The sequence below is a fragment of the Zophobas morio genome, unplaced genomic scaffold (assembly GCF_036711695.1).
Source record: "Zophobas morio isolate AGI-343-1 ecotype UQ-CSIRO unplaced genomic scaffold, CSIRO_AGI_Zmor_V1 ptg000022l, whole genome shotgun sequence".
NCBI classification, from domain to species: Eukaryota; Metazoa; Arthropoda; class Insecta; order Coleoptera; family Tenebrionidae; genus Zophobas; species Zophobas morio.
Window position 1 is genome coordinate 2,337,188 of NW_026972127.1, and position 21,647 is coordinate 2,358,834.

General features: G+C 32.6%; 2 protein-coding genes across 2 annotated transcripts; one reads left to right on the forward strand and one right to left on the reverse strand.

Moving 5' to 3' along the window:
- Positions 1-14,071: 14,071 nt before the first annotated feature.
- LOC135133467 (uncharacterized) lies at positions 14,072-16,104 on the forward strand. The gene is made up of 2 exons (XM_064061880.1): positions 14,072-14,244; positions 14,371-16,104. Exon 2 carries the CDS (start codon positions 14,413-14,415, stop codon positions 15,616-15,618), a length of 1,206 nt encoding a protein of 401 aa, XP_063917950.1. The 5' UTR covers positions 14,072-14,244; positions 14,371-14,412; the 3' UTR covers positions 15,619-16,104.
- On the reverse strand, positions 15,848-17,282 carry LOC135133468 (tryptophan--tRNA ligase, mitochondrial-like). Its single transcript, XM_064061881.1, has 6 exons — positions 17,140-17,282; positions 16,759-17,087; positions 16,605-16,712; positions 16,290-16,563; positions 16,118-16,236; positions 15,848-16,070 (listed from the first exon to the last, which is right to left on the reverse strand). The coding sequence occupies exons 1-6, from the start codon at positions 17,215-17,217 to the stop codon at positions 15,848-15,850; spliced, it is 1,131 nt and encodes a 376-aa protein (XP_063917951.1). The 5' UTR covers positions 17,218-17,282.
- Positions 17,283-21,647: the final 4,365 nt, after the last annotated feature.

Consider the following 21,647-nt stretch of genomic DNA (forward strand, 5'->3'; position numbering starts at 1 on the left):
ACACTGTCATCCATGCGGGACACGCAACCATTCTATAGTATGGGATGCTCTACAAACAAAAAATCCTACTACATAATGTGACTGTAACGGCCCACTCTTCAAGCAATTGGTACAGTCAACTTAAAAATTTTTTAACGGGTTTTTAGGACGAGAATTGCGGTTCTTGGAAAAGCTATAAGGAGAAAATCACAGCGTACAGGGAAAAAGTATGATTAAGATCATTGAAAGAGAGTTCTACAGATAAGCTTCCTTAAGAACAACTCAAAAAAAGTATTTCCGGAAATTAAGTGTCGGAAATTTTTTAAAACGTCAAAATGCAGGTCTGTCTCACTGTTAGATCTTCAGGAGTCCACCAGTTTTCAGTGGAACTAAACTTAATTTTTTTTACGATCCCACAACTAAGTACTTTTACAATGACTTTAAAATTTTTGAAAATAGACGAATTAGACAAAATTTAGTTATGGATGCTTAAATTTTCAAAAATTCTTCTAAAAAAGGAAAAGAACACGCGAAAATTAAACCAAGAAAAGTTGCGTTTTTGCAAGATTTTATTTGTTATTTTTGGAACATGAACAGAGCTATGTTTATTTTAAGCAATTTACTATATTCGCTTATTTTTTTTTTACAAAAATGATTTTTCGTAGGTCTTAATTTTAACTTATGACTTCATTATTTGTTGGAAATATTGTGTTTGTTTTTTTTTTTAATAAAATGTCCAAAAAACCGCACCTAAAGTTATTTTTAAAATCTGTTACAATATTTTGTGGACAGGTAAATAAAGGGAGGCGCTTTGTTGTGATACAAATGAAATGAAATTTTCAAATTTTTCATATAGAACACTATATTTTATTACTACGTCTTATTCTATTTTTTGTTCTGTTTCTTTTTTGTTAAGTATATTCTACATTTACTTTTTTAAGAGATATGTATTTCAATATATTAGAGGAATGACAACAAAAAATATATTAGGATACAGTAATAAAATACAAAGTTAAAAACTGTGAAGTTTAAGAATTTTTTATTAACACTCTGTATATTAAAATTTGATATAATTGATACCACAAGAAAGTGCGTACCTATATTTATCTTCCTCAAAAGATTGTAATATAGGTTTAATTTTTGTTTTTTTATTTTTTGGGAAAACTTTCATTTCCAAAAAAATTGGAACAATGTGGCAACGTCACATCGGAATTTCAAAAATAAACTGTAGTTATAAAGACCGGGAAGAGGCTAATTGGAATATATTATTTTATATTTTCTTTGTTTTTTTAATTCCATTTGAAATTTAAACATTGTGAAGTTTTAGAATTTTTTAATAAACACTGTGTATATTAAAATTTAATTTAATTGATACCACAAGAAAGTGCGTACCTATATTTATCTTCCTCAAAATATTGTAACAGATTTAATTTTTATTTTTGTATTTTTTCTGAAAGCTTTCATTTCCGAAAAAATTGGAACAATGTGGCAACGTCACATCGGAATTTCAAAAATAAACTGTAGTTATAAAGCCCGGGAAGAGGCTAATTCGAATATATTATCTCATATTTTGTTTCTTTTTCTGAATTCCATTTGAAATTTAAAAACTGTCTAGTTTTAGAATTTTTATAAACACTCTGTATATTAAAATTTGATTTAATTGATACCACAAGAAAACGCGTATCTTCCTCAAAATATTGTAACACAGATTTAATTTTTATTTTTTTACTTTTTCTGGAAGCTTTCATTTCCAAAAAAATTGGAACAATGCGGCAACGTCACATCGGAATTTCAAAAATAAATTGTAATTATATAAAGCCCGGGAAGAGACTAATTGGAATATATTATCTTATATTTTGTTTTTTTTTCTGAATTCCATTTGAAATTTAAAAACTGTGAAGGTTTAGAATTTTTTATAAACACTCTGTATATTAAAATTTGATTTAATTGATATCACAAGAAAGCGGGTACTTATATTCATCTTTCTCAAAATATTGTAACATAGATTTAATTTTTTTTTATTTTTTGCGAAAACTTTCGTTTCCCAAAAAATTGGAACAATGTGGCAACGTCACATCGGAATTTCAAAAATAAACTGTAGTTATAAAGCTTAGGAAGAGGCTAATTGGAATATATTATCTTATATTTTGTTTTTTTTTCTGAATTCCATTTGAAATTTAAAAACTGTGAAGTTTTAGAATTTGTTATAAACACTCTGTATATTAAAATTTGATTTAATTGATACCACAAGAAAGCGCGTACCTATATTTATGTTCCTCAAGATATTGTAACATAGATTTAATTTTTATTTTTTTTTGCGAAAACTTTCATTTCCAAAAATCTTGGAACAATATGGCAACGTCACATCGGAATTTCAAAAATAAACTGTAGTTATAAAGACCGGGAAGAGGCTAATTGGAATATATTATTTTATATTTTCTTTGTTTTTTTAATTCCATTTGAAATTTAAACACTGTGAAGTTTTAGAATTTTTTAATAAACACTATGTATATTAAAATTTAATTTAATTGATACCACAAGAAAGTGCGTACCTATATTTATCTTCCTCAAAATATTGTAACATAGATTTAATTTTTATTTTTTTATTTTTTGTGAAAACTTTCATTTTCAAAAAAATTGGAACAATGTGGCAACGTCACGTCGGAATTTCAAAAATAAATTGTAGTTATAAAGCCTAGGAAGTGACTAATTGGAATATATTATCTTATATTTTGGTTTTTTTTTAATTCCATTTGAAATTTAAAAACTGTGAAGTTTTAGAAATTTTTATAAACACTCTGTATATTAAAATTTGATTTAATTGATATCACAAGAAAGCGAGTACTTATATTTATCTTTCTCAAAATATTGTAAAATAGATTTAATTTTTACGTTTTTATTTCTTCTGAACATTTTCATTTCCAAAAAAATTGGATCAATGTGGCAACGTCACATCGGAATTTCAAAAATTAACTGTAGTTATAAAGCCCGGGAAGAGGCAAATTGGAATATGTTATCTTATATTTTGTTTTTTTTTCTGAATTCCATTTGAAACTAAAAACTGTGAAGTTCTAAAATTTTTTATTAACACTCTGTGTATTAAAATTTGATTTAATTGATTTCACAAGAAAGCGCGTACCTATATTTATCTTCCTCAAAATATTGTAACATAGATTTAATTTTTACGTTTTTATTTTTTCTGAAAGCTTTCATTTCCAAAAAATTGGAACAATCTGGCAACGTTACATCGGAATTTTAAAAATAAATTGTAGCTATTAAGCCGGATAAGAGGCTAATTGGAATATAGTATCTTATATTTTGCTTTTTTTTCTGAATTTCATTTGAAATTCAAAAACTGTAAAGTTTTAGAATTTTTTATAAACACTCTGTATATTAAAATTTGATTTAATTGATACCACGAGAAAGCGCGTACCTATATTTATTTTCCTCAAAATATTGCAACATAGATTTAATTTTCATTTTTTGAATTTTTTCTGAAAGCTTTCATTTCCAAAAAAATTGGAACAATGTGGCAATGTCATATCGGAATTTCAAAAATAAATTGTAGTTATAAAGCCTAGGAAGAGACTAATTGGAATATATTATCTTACATTTTGTTTTTTTTTCTGAATTCCATTTGAAATTTAAAAACTGTGAACTTTTAGAATTTTTTATAAACACTCTGTATATTAAAAGTTGATTTAATTGATTTTACAAGAGAGCGGGTACTTATATTTATCTATCTCAAAATATTGCAACATAAATTTAATTTTTATTTTTTTATTTTTTGTGAAAACTTTCGTTTCCAAAAAACATTGAACAATGTGGCAACGTCACATCGGAATTTCAAAAATAAATTGTAGTTATAAAGCCTAGGAAGAGACTAATTGGAATATATTATCTTACATTTTGTTTCTTTTTTCAGAATTCCATTTGAAATTTAAAAACTGTGAAGTTTTAGATTTTTTTTATAAACACTCTGTATATTAAAATTTGATTTAATTGATATCACAAGAAAGCGGGTACTTATATTTAGCCTCCTCAAAATATTGTAACAGAGATTTAATTTTTATTTTTTAATTTTTTGCGAAAACTTTCATTTCCAAAAAAATTGGCAACGTCACATCGGGATTTCAAAAATAAACTGTAGCTATAAAGCCCGGAAAGAGGGAAATTGGAATATGTTATCTTATATTTTTGCGTTTTTTTTTTCTGAATATATCGCCATCTTTTCACAACAACAATTTGAGAACATGGTTAAAAGGGTACATTTTTGCAATTATCTGGTACACAAATTTTCCATTTTAAAAATGCCTTAAGTTTCATGTTGTGAAAAAAAATCTATACATATTCAGACAAAAAGGTAAAAAGTAAGCCCACCCACCCGCCCTATCTCAATCGTGATGATTTTTTTTATTCGCTGTGAATCAAGGGGGCGGAGCTTAACTGCAAAAATACTTATTTCTTTACAAGTAATTAAAAACATGTTCTTGAGTATCGTCTTGTTCAAAGAATACTAGGTATATTAAGAAAAAAGGCAAAATATAAACCCCGCCCACCCACCCCACCTCAATTGTGGCGATTTTTTATTCTTAGAAACACGTTTAAAATGGTAAATTTTTATAGGGAAATATGTATTTTGCAATTAGGCTCCACCCCTAAGTCTGCCAACAAATGAAAACTTCATTACTGTTTAGATCAGGGTAGGTATGGGTGGGGCTTAATCTTTGGCTTTATATGTGAATAACACGTTACTCAAAAACATGTTTAGCATAATAATAAGGATTTTGCAGTTAAATTTCGCTCCCTCGGCTTTCGACGATAAAAAAAATCATCAAAATTAAGATAGGGCGGGTGGGCGGGGCTTAAATCTTCCCTTTTCCTTAATATACGTAGCCGTCTTTTCAGAACAAGAAACTTAAAACATGTTTAAAATGGTAAATCCTTGTAGCCAAATATGGATCTTGAAATTGAGCCCCGCCTCTCGATCTGACAACGAATGAAAACTTTATTACAATTGAGAATTGAGATCAGGGCGATATCAAAAACATGTTTTTAATTTCTAATTGAGAAATAAGGATTTTGCAGTTAAAATCTTCACAATTGAGATAGGGCGGGTGGGCGGGGCTACATTTATATTTGTTAAATATAGAGTGTTTCGTTAAAAAAATATGTGTTACGCTTTAAAAACAGAACAGTCTGTAAAGTTAAAAATAATTTTCGAGTATAGTCCACAAGAAACGTACAACTTTGGTGTTTAACATTCTATACATTTTATCTAATCAAAATTTATTGCGTCTACATAAACTATAAAAATTTCTTAAATAATAATAAAACTGAAAACTAGACGAATGAATTAAAATATGATCAGAAATTTCTGAAATGTACTTAAGTTTTTTGAAATTAAGTGAACCATTTGATTTAAACTGTAATAATTCCTTGAAGACATCTCTACTATCTACAAAAATATTGTAAAAATATGGCATTCTATTTTAAAAAATACATATGACGTCATAGCCCAAAAAGGTTACGTAGTTTACACACTGTACTCGATTATGGCACTATAAAACAATTAAAATATCTACAACTTTTTATGTAACTTATTTTATTATTGTAGAACATTCTCATTAAACCAGTTACGAATGCGTATATTTATTTTACCACGTTTCGAATATAGGTTTTGTTCTTCTTCAGGTAAATTTATTTTAACTATGGCATCAGACCCGTGTGAGAATCCCGGTGTGAATTTCCTACAAAACTAAAATAAGTAGATTTCATTTTTACTGCCGAAAATGTATCGTAGATTTTATTCTTTACACCAAAATACATAAAACATGTAGACTGTTAATTAAAAAGAAGTTGCATTTCCGGCGAAAGTGAAAGCGACAAACCGTTGAACGTTATGTTAAAAACTGTGAAATTTTGAATAATTATACAACTGGTGTAAGCTCACCGATATTTCGGTTAAGTAAAATGTTACAAATATTAAAAAAGAAGTCATCGAGTTAGCTTTGAATTTTTGTAAAAAAAATGTCAATTACACAAAACATGGATTACAAAATTTTTTAATAAAAAAGACAACGCCATCTTGATGTGTTTTTTTTTTCGAACATCCGTTCCTACTTGTTTTTCAGAAATGTCATTAACTTTTTTGTTTAGAACAAAGTATGTTTTTTGAGGTGATTAAAAATCACGGGTAACCTTGATGCTATTTATTGAGAAACCACTGAAGAAGTCAAAAAAGGTCCAAAGTTGTGTCGACAGAACTTCCCTCGCACCTAAAGTACACTGAAACATATCTAGCATTTTCGAGTTGAGTTTTTTCTTTACACAATTTTATGATGACGTCATATTTTGACTAACAATTTATAAAGCTAACACATCCAAGACTGTGTGCATTTGGCGCTTTTAGTAAAATATTTATGAGAAAATTATGACCCTAAAAAAAGAAAAGATTATTTAAAAACGCATTCATTCATCATCCCCACCAACAAATTGATAAGGTCATTTCAAAATTTTGCTTAATAGATGCCATGTAAATTTTACAAAATAACATACTCATGTACTCGTGGTTTATGAATTTGCCTTGATTTTGTTTGTTATTACTTGTTATAATTTTTATTAAGCACGTTAGCTTGGCGCCTGAAGAGTCCAGGATTCGATCTCCCACATATACAATTTTCATCCTTTACACTGTGAGTGCTTTTCCTGAAGACTGTAGTTTTTTGTATTAAGAAAATTTCATTTTTTCTTCAATAAACTTGAAGAACATTTTTTTGCATTAAAAAAATTAGCGTTTAGGGTTTTTTAGTCAATATAAAATCGAGTCCTCGATAACAGATGTGTGAATTTGGAATCATTAAAGTTTTTTCCAAATATTGTGTTTTGAAAAAGAATTTTCAAAGCTTTTGTTTGTCATTTTTAAAGTTATGACAAATTTTATTTAAAATATTTTGGCACAGTTTTCACGAGATTTTTTTAATGGGATTACGTAACCACAATTTCGCGGAACCGCTTTACCGAAAGCTATAAATTTTAATAAAGTCACTAAACGATTATTCGCATTCATGTGGGAAAATTAATGGGTTACTTATAGGAGATGTCCCAGTACTCGGATGATAGAAAATATTTAAATTTATTATGAAAAAAAAAAAAATCAGGTTTATGTAAGGGCAGAATTGTTAAATTACACCTTTTTTTGTAAAACAAAGCAAGCGATACAAGCGATAAATGGCTAAAAATATAGGTAATAACTTTGTGTATACTTTTTTACACTTTTAAGCTATTTATAACATTAGAGCAAATATAAACGAAAAATAAAATAATTTTAATTTTTTAAACGGTTTTTTTTTTAAGCCTTAAATTAAATTTATTATCTACTATTTTTTTTTAAGTGTGACGAGTTTCTTCAAATTATAAACAACAATAGCAACAGGTAGGTACAATGTTAATATGTATAGCTGTGTTTACACCAGGGCTTCACCAGTGAAAATATTTGTCTAGTGATTCATTTCCGTACGAAAAGAACTATGAAGAATGATTGTAACTAGATACAAATTAATTCTACAAGTAACCATGAGTAACGTCTTCATTCATGATAAAACATATCTAAGTATTTGTCGTGTCATGAACAAACAGGTTGTACTATGTAGTTAGTTATAAATAAAATTTATGCGTAGGTATTCGTCGACGACAATTCTGACATTGATGACTCCATTCCCTCATAATTTAGCACATTACCGTTAACAACATCAATAAATATGTCACGGATACGTTACACACAATTAGGTAATTAAAAAAAAGACGAGAAACTTGCACTTTCGTGCTCTACAAACTGTGAAACGCCAAGAAACCTGACTTTACATATTCACACTCCGTTCTAGCGTTTATTATTTAAAATAATAACCTTCATTATTCCGCCACAATACGCATTCACACAAAAAATCCATCTATTTTTACCGCGTCCACATCTTTGCGTCCTCACCATTTACCACGTCAATTAAATTGTAATAACCTATTTCCTTATTAAAATAACGGGTGCAAAAATGTAACAGGACGTTGCCGAGTCGCGACGCAGTGGTCCGCCAGAAATAAATCATTACAAAAATACCAAATAAACCGTCTCGTTTCATTCCCATGGGTTTTTCCGCCACATTACCATCATAATAAAAAATCAACCTAAAAACGAAATCTCGTCCATCGATCTGGCCCGCGTCCATCCCTCTCGAGCGCGTTTTTCCCTAATTATGCAAATTTTGGGTATTATAACACTTAAAAGTCTCGATTGTGGATTGAGATAGTGTGCCGACTGTCGACATAATAAGGATACTACCACCATAGCCACCATATGTCAGTAAGTTATGATGAGATTAGACCCAACAGTCACCGGACCTGTGGGGTGAGTTTGTGTTATTTCATGAGGGTAGCACGCGTCTAAATACACCTATAACGCTACAAAGAGGACCGCAAACACCAAAGAATGGTCTAAGGACCATGCGGGATTCCCACGCAACGGAATGGGGAAACATTTCTCAGCGAAGTTAGACAATGCCCTTATGGAATTAAACAGTCGGGGGCGAAGTAATTGTGTAAAATGTCTCGATTGTGGATCGCACGGTGAACAGTTATTTTGCTCTTTAATACTAAACTTAACTGTTTTTTAAATGCCATATAATTTCGTTTTTTAGTAAACTCTGGTGGTTTTTTGAAATGGAACAGGATATGCTGCATTTATTTCTAATCTCTGGTGTATTGTGGGTTGCCAATCAATGCGTCCCTGGTGACTCTGATAAGTTTTTAATAAACGTTTTTAATGTCATCAACCGCTACACAGATCTTTATGGCTATAATGATTAAAGTCTCTTTTAAGTTTTTATCAACATATTCGTCCCTCCCCGAGTGTCACTTATATGTCAAGTGAACTAAACTTTAGGTTATGTTATAACTTCAATCTGTCATGTGTCATTGTATTTTGACACTTCAATGTAATGACAAATTAAGTGTACATCCACATGTTAGCCCTAGTACTTTATATAGTACTCTAAGCGCTATCGTGACAGGAGGAGCTAAATGTACCGCTTAATACTCGATCAAGAATGTCAAGGATCCCAATAATTACAAGAATTTCGAGAATTTAAAGAAATTCAAAAATTCCAAAAATAACAAAAACACAAAAATCTCAAGAATCTAAAAAATTCCGAGAATCCTAACGATTTAGAGAAATCCAAGAAATTAAAAAATTAAGAATTCCAAAATTCTAAGAATTTCAACCCTCCGACAAGAATGTCAGGAATTCCAAGAATCCCAAGAATCCAAATATGTATATCCAAGAAATACAAAAATTTCAATTTTTTAAAAAATTCCAAGAAATTCAAGAAACCTAAGGAATCTAAGAATTCCAAAAAATCCAAGAAATCCAAGTAATGCAAGCATCCAAGAGTTCCAGAATTCTAAAAACGCCAAAAAATGCTAGAGACCCAAGAATATCAAGAATTTCAAAAATTCCAAGAATCCAATCTCAAGAATCAGAAGGAACCCAAGAATGTCACGAATTCCAAGAATTCAACAGTCCGAAAAATATCAAAAATTCGAAGAATTCAAAGAAATCGAAAAAATAAAAAATTCCAAAAATACCAAAATCACAAAAAACTCAAGAATCAGAAGAAATCCAAGAATGGCAGGAATTCTAAGAATCCGAAGAATCTAAAAAAATCCAAGAAGCCTAAGAATTCAAAGAAATCCAAGAAATCCAAAAATCAAGAATTTCAAAATTCCAAGAAATCCAAGCAACCCAAGAAATCTAAGAATTCCAAGAAATGCAAGCAATCCAAGAATCTCAAGAATTTCAAATATACTAAAAATTCTATAAGAAATCCGAGAAACCCAAGAAACTCAAGAATTCCAAGAATCCCAAAATTCTCAAAAATTCCATGAATCCTAAAAATCTCAAGAATCACAAGAACTCCAATAATGTCAGGAATTCCAAGAATCCCAAGAAATCCAAAAAAATTCCGAAATTTTAAAAATTCCTAGAAATTCAAGAAACCCAAGGAATTTAAGAATCCCAGAAAATCCAAGAATTACCTACAGGAAATATAAGCAATCCAAGAATCCCAAGGATCCTAAGAATTCCAAAAAATCCAAGAGACCTAAGAATATCAAGAGTTTCAGCAATTCCAGGAATCTCAAAAATTCTAACAATCAAGAATTTCAAGAATCAGAAGAAATCCAAGAATGTCACGAATTCCAAGATTCCAAATTCAAGAATTCCAAAAATTCCACGAAATCCAAACAACCCAAGAAATCTAAAAATTCCAAGAAATGCAAGAATCTCAAGAATACCAAAAAGAATTCTAGGAAACCCGAGAAACCGAAGAACTTCAAGAATTCTAGGAATCCTAAGAATCCCAAAAATCTCAACAATCACAAGAAATCCAAGAATGGCAGGAATTCTAAGAATTCCAAGAATCTAAAAAAAAACCAAGAATCCCAAGGATTCAAGAAAATCCAAGAAATTTAAAAATTCAAGAATTCAAAAATTGCAAGAAATCTAAGAAATGCAAGAAAAGCAAGAAATCCAAGAATTCCAAATAGCCTAAAAATTCTAAGAAACCCAAGAACTTCTAGAGTTCCAGAAATCCCAAGAAATCCAAAAAATCAGGAATTTTAAAAATTCCAAGAAATTCAAGAAACCCAAGGAATCTAAGAATTCCAAAAAATCCAAGAGACCCAATAATCTAAGAATTCCAAGAATCAGAAGAAATCCAAGAATGTTACGAACACCAAGAATCCCGAGAATTCAACAATCTAAAAAATATCAAAAATTCCAAGAATTCCAAGAAATCTAGAAAATCCAAGAATTCCAAGAAATGCAAGAAAGGCAAGCATTCTAAGAATCTCAAGAATTCAAAATATCCTAAAAATTCTAAGAAATCCGAGAAACCCAAGAAACTCAAAGATTCTAGGAATCCCAAAATTCCCAAAAATTCCAAGAATCCCAAATATCTCAAGAATCACAAGAACTCCAAGAATATCAGGATTCCAAAAATCCCAAGACATTCAAAAAATTCCTAGAAATTCAAGAAATCCAAGGAATTTAAAAAGCCCAAGGATTCTAAGAATTCAAAAAATCCAAGAGACCTAGGAACATCACGAATTTCAGCAATTCCAGGAATCTCAAAAATTCTAACAATCAAGAATCTCAAGAATCAGAAGAAATCCAAGAATGTCACCAATTCCAAGATTTCCAAGAATCCAACAATCCCAAAAATATCAAAAATTCGCAGAATTCCAAGAATTCAAAGAAATCCAAGAAATCCAAATTCAAGAATTTCAAAAATTGCAAGAAATTCAAGCAACCCAAGAAACTTAAAACTTCCAAAAAATGCAAGAATCTCAAGCATACCAAATATCCTATGAATTCTAAGAAATCCGAGAAACCGAAGAACTTCAAGAATTCCAGGAATCCCAAGAATCCCAAAAATCTCAAGAATCACAAGAAATCCAGGAATGCCAGGAATTCCAAGAATCCCTAGAATACAAATGCATATATCCAAGAAATCCAAAAAATTCAGGAATTTTCAAAATTCCAATAAATTCAAGAAACCCAAGGAATCTAATAATTCCAAATAGTAAGAATTCCGAAAAATCCAAGGGACCTAAGAATATCAAGAATTTAAAAAAACAAGAAATTCAAAAAGTCAAAGAAATCTAAAATCACAAGAAATCTAAGCAACCCAAGAAATCTAAGAATTCCAAGAAATGCAAGAAAGCCAAGCAATACAAGAACCTCAAGAATTCCAAATATCCTAAAAATTTTAAGAAATCCGAAAAACCCAAAAATCTCAATAATTCCAGAAATCCTAAACATTACAAAAATTCCAAGAATTCCAAGAAATCCAAGAATGGCAGGAATTCCAAGAATCAAAGTATCCAACTATGTCCAAGAAATCCAAAAAAATTCAGGAATTTAAAAATTCCAAGAAATTCTAGAACGAATCCTAAGAATTCCCAAAAATTCAAGAATATCAAGAATTCGAAGAAATCCAAGAATGTCACGGATTCCAAGAAAAAACAATCCGAAAAATATCAGAAATTCCAAGAATTCCGAGAATTCGAAGACATCCAAAAAATAAAAAAAAATCAAGAACTCGAAAAATACCAAAATCACAAGAAATCCAAGAATGGCAGGAATTTTGAAAGTCCCAAGAATCTTAGAAAAAATCCAAGAATCCCAAAGATTCAAGGAAATTCAAGAAATTTAAAAATTCAAGAATTCCAAAATTCCAAGAAATCTAAGAACTCCAAGAAATGCAAGAAAGGCAAGAAAGCCAAGAATGTCAAGAATTCCAAATAACCTAAAAATTCTAAGAAACCCAAGAACCTCTATAGTTCCAGAAATCCCAAAAAATCCAAAAATCGGGAATTTTAAAAATTCCAAGAAATTCAAGAAACCCAAGAAATCCAAAACTCAAGATATCTAAGAATTCAAAAAAATCTAAAAAATCCAAGAAATTGAAAAATTCAAAGAAACTCAGAATCTTAAGAAATCAAAGCAACCCAAGAAATTTAAGAATTCCAAGAAATACAAGAAAGGCAAGCATTCCAAAAATTATAAGAAATTCGAGAAATCCAAGAAACTCAAGAATTCCAGGAATCCCAAAATTCCCAAAAATTCCAAGAACCCCAAAAATTTCAAGAATCACAAGAAATCCAAAAATGTCAGGAATTCCAAGAATCCCAAGAAATCCAAAAATTCAGAAATTTTAAAAATTCCTAGAACTTCAAGAAACCCAAGAAATTTAAGAATTCCAAAAATCCAAGAATTCCAATAATCCCAAGAATGTCACGAATTCCAAGAATCCAACAATCCGAAAAATATCAAAAATTTCCAGAATTCCAAGAATTCAAAGAAATCCAAGAAATCCTAATTCAAGAATTCCAAAAATTCCAAGAAATTCAAGCAACCCAAGAAATCTAAAAAATCCACGAAATGCAAGAATCCAAGAATCTCAATAATTCCAAATATCCTAAAAATTCTAGGAAATCCGAGAAACCAAAGAACTTCAAGAATTCCAGGAATCCCAAAAATCACAAAAATCTCAAGAATCACAAGAAATCCAGGACTGCCAGGAATTTCAAGAATCCCTAGAATCCAAATACATATATCCAAGGAATCCAAAAAATTCAGGATTTTTAAAAATTCCAAGAAATTCAAGAAACCCAAGGAATCTATGAATTCCAAAAAATCCAAGAAACCCAAGATTTTCAAGGATCCTAAGAATTCCTAAAAGTCCAAGAGACCCAAGAATATCAACAATTTCAACAATTCCAAGAATCTCAGAAGTTTCAAGAACCTAAGAATCTCAAGATTCAGAAGAAATTCAAGAATCCCAAGAAACCAAAAAATCCGAAAAATATCAAAAATTCCAAGAAGTGCAAGAATTCAAAGAAATCCAAGAAATAAAGAAAATCGAAGAATTCCAAGAGTTCATTCAAAGGAATCTAAAAAATCCAAGAAATTCAAAAAGTCAAAGAAATCCAGAATCTCAAAAAATCCAAGCAACCCAAATAAATGCAAGCAATCCAAGAACCTCAAGAATTCCAAATATCCTAAAAATTCTAAGAAATCCGAAAAACCCAAAAACCTCAAGAATTCCAGGAATCCTAAGCATCCCAAAAATTCCAAGAATCCCAAAAATGTCAGGAATTCCAAGAAATCCAAGAATGGCAGGAATTCCAAGAATCAAAGTATCCAACTATATCCAAGAAATCCAAAAAATTCACAAAAAATTCGAGAAATCCAAGAAATGCAAGCAATCCAAGAATTTCAAAAATCCAAGATACTCAACAATATCAAGAATTTCAACAATTCCAAAAATCATTTGTTATCCTACTTTGCAAAATAAAACCTTCCTAGAAAATAATACCTACATGATTAAGCATTCCTGTGTTTTAATTAGAGTACTGAGTGTTTAGTTATTTTGCTGTAATCGTAATTTTTTTTCTTTAGCAAAAAACCTTGATTGAAATTCGCCGCCTTGGCGATTTTGTTGTTCTGTTGGCAGCACCTTCTCCCCAACTCCTCGCTGTCATTTGTCAAAGCGTCAAATCAAGTTTGTTGCGGTAAATGGCGTCGTTGATCCGTTGATGTTTTCCAATTTTTCTCGATTTACTCGCACAGAAGCCGTTCCAAGAGCGAAAATCCAACAAATCCCCGCCGCAGTACCGCCACGCACAACCTTCGTCGATTTCCACGCCGCCAAGGTAAATTCGCAAACGTAAACAATCGAACGAAAACACGGAAGGAACCGCCATAATGCACCCATGGTTCAAGGGCTGTTCCTTTCGTTTTTCAGCGTAGTTTTTACTACAACGCAGTTTCCTTCTCAGGTTTTTGCATAAGAGTTCACGTATCGTACACAAACCGCAGAGATGGCTGAAGAGCAGCCAGTTGTGAACGGTCTGGACGAAGTCGCCGTGAAAACCGAGCCCACAGACCCGCTGGACTCCATCGAACCGCCCATCATCCCGAAGGAGTTCACCGTGAGTAACGGGTTCCACGAGGATAGCGACTGCGAGGACATCTCCTATTTCACCCAAGTGGAGGTGGACAACACTCGCAAGTGTCTGGAGAACACGAAACTCATCATCAAAGATTTTGAGACCCAGCTGGATTGGCACTTGCAGCAGTACATGACTCTGAGAAACATTTTCAACACAAAGAAGAACTCGAAGGATGGGAAGGACGACGGGTCCAAGCGTCAGGACCTTCTAAGTATATCTCAGTTGAGCGCGATCATTGCTAATCACCCTGAAGGCAACAAGAAGTTCATCAAGAGAAAGGGCCCCATTTCGAACGGAGCAGGTGGGAGAAAGCGCAGAAAAAATAAAGATTCAGAGTCTGAAGAAGAAACTGACTTCAGCGATGAGGACAGTGAGTTCGATGAGGAAGACTTTGACATGGGGGAGAGTGAAGAGGAGGATGATCCGGGGGCGGTGAAGAAAACAAAGAAAGCCAGAGGGAAGAAAGGAAAGGCTTTTGATGACACTCAGGTGAAGGATGAGATCGAAGAAGAGGTGCATGAGTTGATTGAGCCCAAGGAGGAGATACAAAGCGACGAAGAAATGATGGAGGAGGAGAGTTTTGAAGTGAAGAAGACGCCGGCTAAAAGGGGGAGAAAACCGAAGGGCGAAGAAACCAAGACGCCTGCTAAAAAAGGGGGAAGAGGGAAAAAGGGGAAGAATCTCGAGACTGTCGATTTGACCAACATCAAAAATTGCAAAGTGGTTTTGAACAGATTGGGTAAAGACGACGACGACGACGAAGACGTGGAAATTAAAGAGGAGATTGACAGAGATGAGTTGGTTGAAATGTTGAAAGAGAAAGCCGTCAACTCGATTGAGAATTTTTCGCTTGATCCTGAAAAACCCATCGCCATTCTGAAAGACGATAACGTGAAGGCGTTCGATTTTAACGAATGTAAAACCAGTAATGTTGTTGTTACTTTTGAAGACAGTGAAAGTTTCCCCGAATTTATTTTTATTAAAAATGTCGCTGATCACATTCTGGAGGGTTCCATCATATTGGTGCATGCTAACGTTTTCGATCAGCATCTAAGTGGCGAGGAGAAGAATTGAGTTTTATCTTCATAGTTGAGTATTCTATAGAGTCTACAGTAATTAGTGTGAAAATATGGTAGAGAATCAAAGTATAATTTCTATATATATACATGTAATGTTGGTTCAATGTTCATTATGCAACGGTTTTCCAAATTCCTTAGACTTGTAGGCCTAATTGAGTTTTTTTATTCACATGTTTTCATTATTTTTTTTTTTTAATTAATAAACCATGTAACCACCAAATTTATTACTTATTTGTTCTTTGTTGCGTTTGTGCATACTTTTTTCTAAATTGTAGACCCATTTTCACTTTCACTTCTTCAATAGTGTTTTCTGCAATCTCTGTAGCTTTGTGTGCACCTGTTTTTAGAACATTTAATAAATACTCTGGGTTGTCCAGATAATCATTTATCTTCCTTTGTATGGGTTGTACATGAGCTATTACAGCCTCAGCTACTTGAAGTTTATACCTGAAAATAAATCTTAGTTCAAATTTCTATAAAACTTGTTTCCATACTGTCCAGTATTCATGGTCCTTGCTTCTTCACAAATTTCATCTACACTTTTACCAGTCATAAAAGAGTGAATGCTGATAAGATTTGAAACACCTGGTCTTGATTCAGGGTCATAACCAACCTACATTAAAATAATTAAAAAAAAGTAGTTTTAATAAATCTTTGATAAATCACCTCAGCTGTAAAGTCAGTCACAGACTTTTTAATTTTTTTCAAAATTTCATCAGGTGAATCAACCAAATGGATTCTACTTTTTGGATCAGAATCCGACTTGGACATTTTCTTAGTAGGATCTCTCAAACTTTTAAGTCTTGCATACTCACTACTAGTGTAAATGGCCTGAGGTATGGGGAAAGTGTCCCCAAAACGCTTATTAACCATCCTGGCTAAGTCCTGCGTAAGCTCGATATTTTGCGTTTGGTCTTCACCCACTGGAACATGCGTAGCCCTAACAACTCGGACGTGACCCTCACCCCCCAATCAACTCACTTATAAGCCAAAATATCTGCAGCTTGTAACACAGGATACACATACAACCCCAACGGGACGTCTTTCAAATTCGCCGATTTTTCCTTATACGTCGGTAGGTGCGCTAATCTTAAAAAAACGAGTGAGACTCGGTGGGGCCTCCTCACCATCATACCTAGCCATAGTACATATGCAGCCCAAACACCACGTCAAGTGAGTGTGGGCGGGGACCATACTCTGCTGAAACAAAATCACCTTGGAAGGGTCAACCCCACACGCCAGTAGAGTCGCCGTCATTTCCATTATGTTATCACTCAAGGTGCTGGGGTCCTGGGGTAACGTAATCGAGTGCAAATCCACCACGCTTAAAATCATGTCCTCGTGATTGTCTTGAAGTTTCACCCACTGGGAAACCGCCCCGAAGTAGTTACCCAAATGGACTTGACCGGTGGGCTGAATACCGGAAAAAATTCTCCGTGGAAACGTGCCACTTTTTTGGTGGATCTACAATGAAACTCTGCTTATACACGTACGGAAATGTTTGAAATAGTTTTACTCGACGAATGAGTGGGTAAAATTCATTAAATGCAACAAGAGGCTGCAGAAGTTTATTGGAAAAACGTGAAAAAAACATTTTGTGGATCAAATATTTGAAAAAGTGAGGTTAGGGTTACGTCATGCGGTCGACGCCTGTCATTTATCATAAAGGGACAGGGCCGGTTTAACTAAAATTCAGTCACTTTAGAGACGTTTTTTTTGTTGCGTCACACGGTCCTACAATTTTGAAAAAGTAGCCAAGTTGCCGTTAATAGTAATTTTAGACATGTTTTAAGTTTGTTGTCGAAATAAGTCTGCACATATTAAGAAAAAAAGGTAAAATGTAGCCCCAAAAATTGTGATGATTTTTTTATTCGTTGTGAGCCACGAGGGCGGAGCTTAACTGCAAAATCCTTATTTCTCCACGAGAAATTAAAAACATGTTTTTGAGTGTCGTGTTGTTCAAAAATACTATGTATAGGTATTAAGAATAAATTAAAGTCAAAGATTAAGCCTCACCCATACCTCCCTGATATAAATATGTAAAGTCTGGCCGGTGTAAGTATAGCACACCAATAAGAGTGCGCAAAGAAGGAAATTGAGACAGGACGAGTCCACTTTCAAAAAGGAGTCCCTCAGTGGCGTTATAGTTAGTTAATTTTTTTAAGTGTGTTAGAGTACATTATGTCGTTCAAACAATCATGGTAATTACTAGAGATTCTGACTTTGAAGATCAGGAATATACGTCATCAGAAGATGAGGAAAATTCTGATAAACTAGGATGCAACCCGATAGACTGGAACTCAGTTTAATTAATAATTTTTAACTTTTTATGTACATATTTCATGAATACATTTCTTTTAATTATTTTTTCCATCTAAATTTAGAAGTACTAAATTAGAAAATCCGGCGAAAAAGATAAATCTTATTTCTGTTATAGTTCATTTTTAAGGGGGTGGACAAAATTATGCAACATAATATACATACTCTAACGTTGCCTTTTTTTCTCCCACCTTCTCTCGTGCGGAACTTATGATGACTCAACATGTCATTCTTTGGCCAGACGATCTCTAGTAATGAAGTTTTCATTCGTTGCCAGATCTAGGGGAGGAGCCTAATTGCAAAATCCATATTTCCCTACAAAAAAACTACCACTTTAAACGTGTTTTAAATTTCTAAAAATAAAAAAAATCATCACAATTGAGAAGGGGTGGGCGGGCGGGGTTTATATTTCACATTTTTTTCCTAATATACATAGTATTTTTTGAACAACATGATACTCAAACACATGTTTTTAATTTCTTGTAAAGAAATAAGTATTTGCAGTTAAGCTGTGCCCCCTTGGTTAACGGCGAAAAAAGAAAAATCATCACAATTGAGATAGGGCGGGTGGGCGGGCTTATATTTTGCTGTTTTGTTTTAAGATGTGCAGACTTCTTTTCACAACATGAAATTTAAAACACGTTTAAAATGGAAAATTTGTATAATTCCTTACAAAAATTTACCATTTTAAACATGTTTTAAGTTTCAAAGAATAAAAAAAATCGTCACAATTGGAATGGGGTGGGTGGGCGGGTTTTATATTTTGAATTTTCTTCTTAGTATACATAGGGTTCTTTGAATAACACGATACTCAAAAACATATTTTTAATTTCTTGTAAAGAAATAAGTACTTTGCAGCTAAGCTCCGCCCCTTGATTCACGGCGAATAAAAAAAGTCATCACACTTGAGATAGGGAGGGTGGGCGGGCTTACATTTTGCCTTTTTGTTTTAACATGATTGTGTAGACTTTTTTCACGACATGAAACTTAAAACATGTTTAAAATGGAAAATGTGTTTAAGGAAATATCGATTTTACAATTAGGCTCCGCCCCATAATTGAAAAATCCATATTTCCTTGCAAAATGTACTATTTTAACCATATTTTAAGTTTCTTGTTGTGAATAGATGGCTATATCTATTTAGAAAAAAAACGGATAATATAAGCCCCGCCCACCCACCCTATCTCAATTCTGATGATTTTTTTCATTCATTGTCAGATCGACGAGCGGAGCATAACTGCAAAATCGATACTTTCCCGATGTCTCTCCTAGTTTTGGGGATTTTCCTTCACGTTGGCAGCACTGCACACTACCGCAATTTGATTGGAACGTCAACTGCAACGCCATTTAAAATAACATTTATAAATAGTGTATATAAATGTTATTTATATTATTTTTTAAATACAATATAAAGTAAAGTGTCAAAATGCACAAAAAAATCCTAGAATTTTCCAATTCTCACGTCTCAGAAAAATTCCGCTACATTTCCAGGTTTTTTGCGTTGTGGCCAAATGGCATATTAAGAAAAGAAAAGGCAAATTATAAGCCCCGCCCACCCACCCTGTATCAATTCTGATGATTTTTTTATTCTTCGGAAGCCGAGGGGTGGAGCTTAATTGTAAAATCCTTATATTTTTACGAGAAATTACCATGTGAAATATGTTCTTAAATAATTGTGTTTTACAAAGAAAACTAAATGTATTAATTAAAAAGAAAACCAAAACAGAAGCTCCACCCATCCGTCTCAATCTCAATCGTGATGAATTTTTCATTCGTTGTCAGACCGAGGGGCGGAGCGTAATGACAAAATCGATATTTCCGTATACAAATTTACCAGTTAAAATGTTTTAAGATTCAAAGAAAAAAAAATCACAATTGAGACAGAGTGGGTGGGCGGGGTTCATATTTTGCCTTTTGTTCTTAATATACTTAGGGTTCTTTCAACAACACGATACTCAAAAACATATTTTTAATTTCTTGTAAAGAAATAGGTACTTTGCAGCTAAGCTCCGCCCTCTTGGTTCACGGCGAATAAAAAAAATCATCACGATCGATATAGGGCGGGTGGGCGGGCTTACATTTTGCCTTTTTGTTTTAATATGATTGTGTAGACTTTTTCACGACATGAAACTTAAAACATGTTTAAAATGGAAAATTTGTTTAAGGAAATATTGATTTTGCAATTACGTTTCGCTCCTCGGTCTGACAACGAATGAAAAAAATCATCAGAATCGAGATAGGGTGGGTGGGCGGGGCTTATATTTTGCCTTTTTTTTTTCTAAATATATATAGCCATCTTTTCACAACAACAAACTTAAAACATGGTTAAAATAGTACATTTTTGCAAGGAAATATTTCGATATTTCCTTAAACACATTCTCCATTTTAAACATGTTTTAAGTTTCATGTCGTGAAAAGAAGTCCACACATATTAAAAAAAAAGGCGAAATATAAGCCCCGCCCACCCACCCTATCTCAATTCTGATGATTTTTTTCATTCGTTATCAGATCGGGGAGCGGAGCATAACTGCAAAATCGATACTTTCCCGATGTCTCCCCTAGTTTTGGAGATTTTCCTTCAGGTTGACAGCACTGCACAGTACCGCAATTTGATTGGAACGACAACTGCAACGTAACGGCGAACAGCGACGTCAGCGGCAAGTTTATAAAACGACCTTCACACCCGCCATTTAAAATAACATTTAGGTATAAATAAATAGAATATAAAGTAAAGTGGCAAAATGTACAAAAAATCCTCGAATTTTCCAATTCTCAGGTCTCAGAAAAATTCCGCTACATTTCCAGGTTTTTTGCGCTTTGTCAAATGGTATATTAAGAAAAGAATAGGCAGATTATAAGCCCCGCCCACCCACCCTGTCTCAATTCTGATGATTTTTTTATTTGTCGCAAGCCGAGGGGTGGAGCTCAATTGTAAAATCCTTATATTTTTTACGAGAAACTACCATGTGCAATATGTTCTTAAATAATCGTGTTTTACAGAGAAAACTACATAAATGTATTAATTAAAAAAGAAAACCAAAACAGAAGCTCCACCCATCCGTCTCGATCTCAATCGTGATGAATTTTTCATTCGTTGTCAGACCGAGGGGCGGAGCGTAATAACAAAATCGGTATTTCCGTATTCAAATTTGCCAGTTTAAACATGTTTTATGTTTCTTGTTCTGAAAAAACAACTATGTATATTAAGAAAACAGAAAAAAAATATAAGCCCCCCCCACCCACCCTATCTCAATTGTGATTTTTTTTTATTCGTCGTGAGCCAAGGGGGCGGAACTTAATTGCAAAATCCTTATTTCTCTACAAGAAATACAAAACATGTTTTTGCGTATCGTGTTGTTCAAAGAATACCATGTATATTTAGAAAAAAATAAAGCCAAACATTAGGCCTCACCCATACCCGCCCCGATCTCAATATTTGTCTACAAGAATTTACCATTTTAAACATGTTGTAAGTTTCTTGTTCTGAAAAGACGACTACGTATATTAAAAAAAAAAGGCAAAATATAAGTACCGCCCACCCGCCCTATCTCAGTTGTAATGATTTTTTTTAATCGGCGAGAATCAAAGAGCGAAATTTAATTGCAAAATTCTTATTATTTCTCTACAAGAATCTACCATGTAAGAAATCCGTATTTCCTTTCAAAAATTTACCATTTTAAACATGTTTAAAGATTCAAATAATAA

What these genes read in the sequence shown, in the direction of transcription:
- LOC135133467 (XM_064061880.1), top strand. Translation starts at nt 14,413, where the DNA reads ATGGCTGAAGAGCAGCCAGTTGTGAACGGTCTGGACGAAGTCGCCGTG.
- LOC135133468 (XM_064061881.1), bottom strand. Translation starts at nt 17,217, where the DNA reads ATGTTTTTTTCACGTTTTTCCAATAAACTTCTGCAGCCTCTTGTTGCA. An exon ending in TTTACCCACTCATTCGTCGA is followed by an intron (nt 17,088 to 17,139) that starts GTAAAACTATTT and finishes GTTTCATTGTAG; the next exon opens with ATCCACCAAAAAAGTGGCAC. An exon ending in AGGACCATGAATACTGGACA is followed by an intron (nt 16,071 to 16,117) that starts GTATGGAAACAA and finishes ATTTATTTTCAG; the next exon opens with GTATAAACTTCAAGTAGCTG.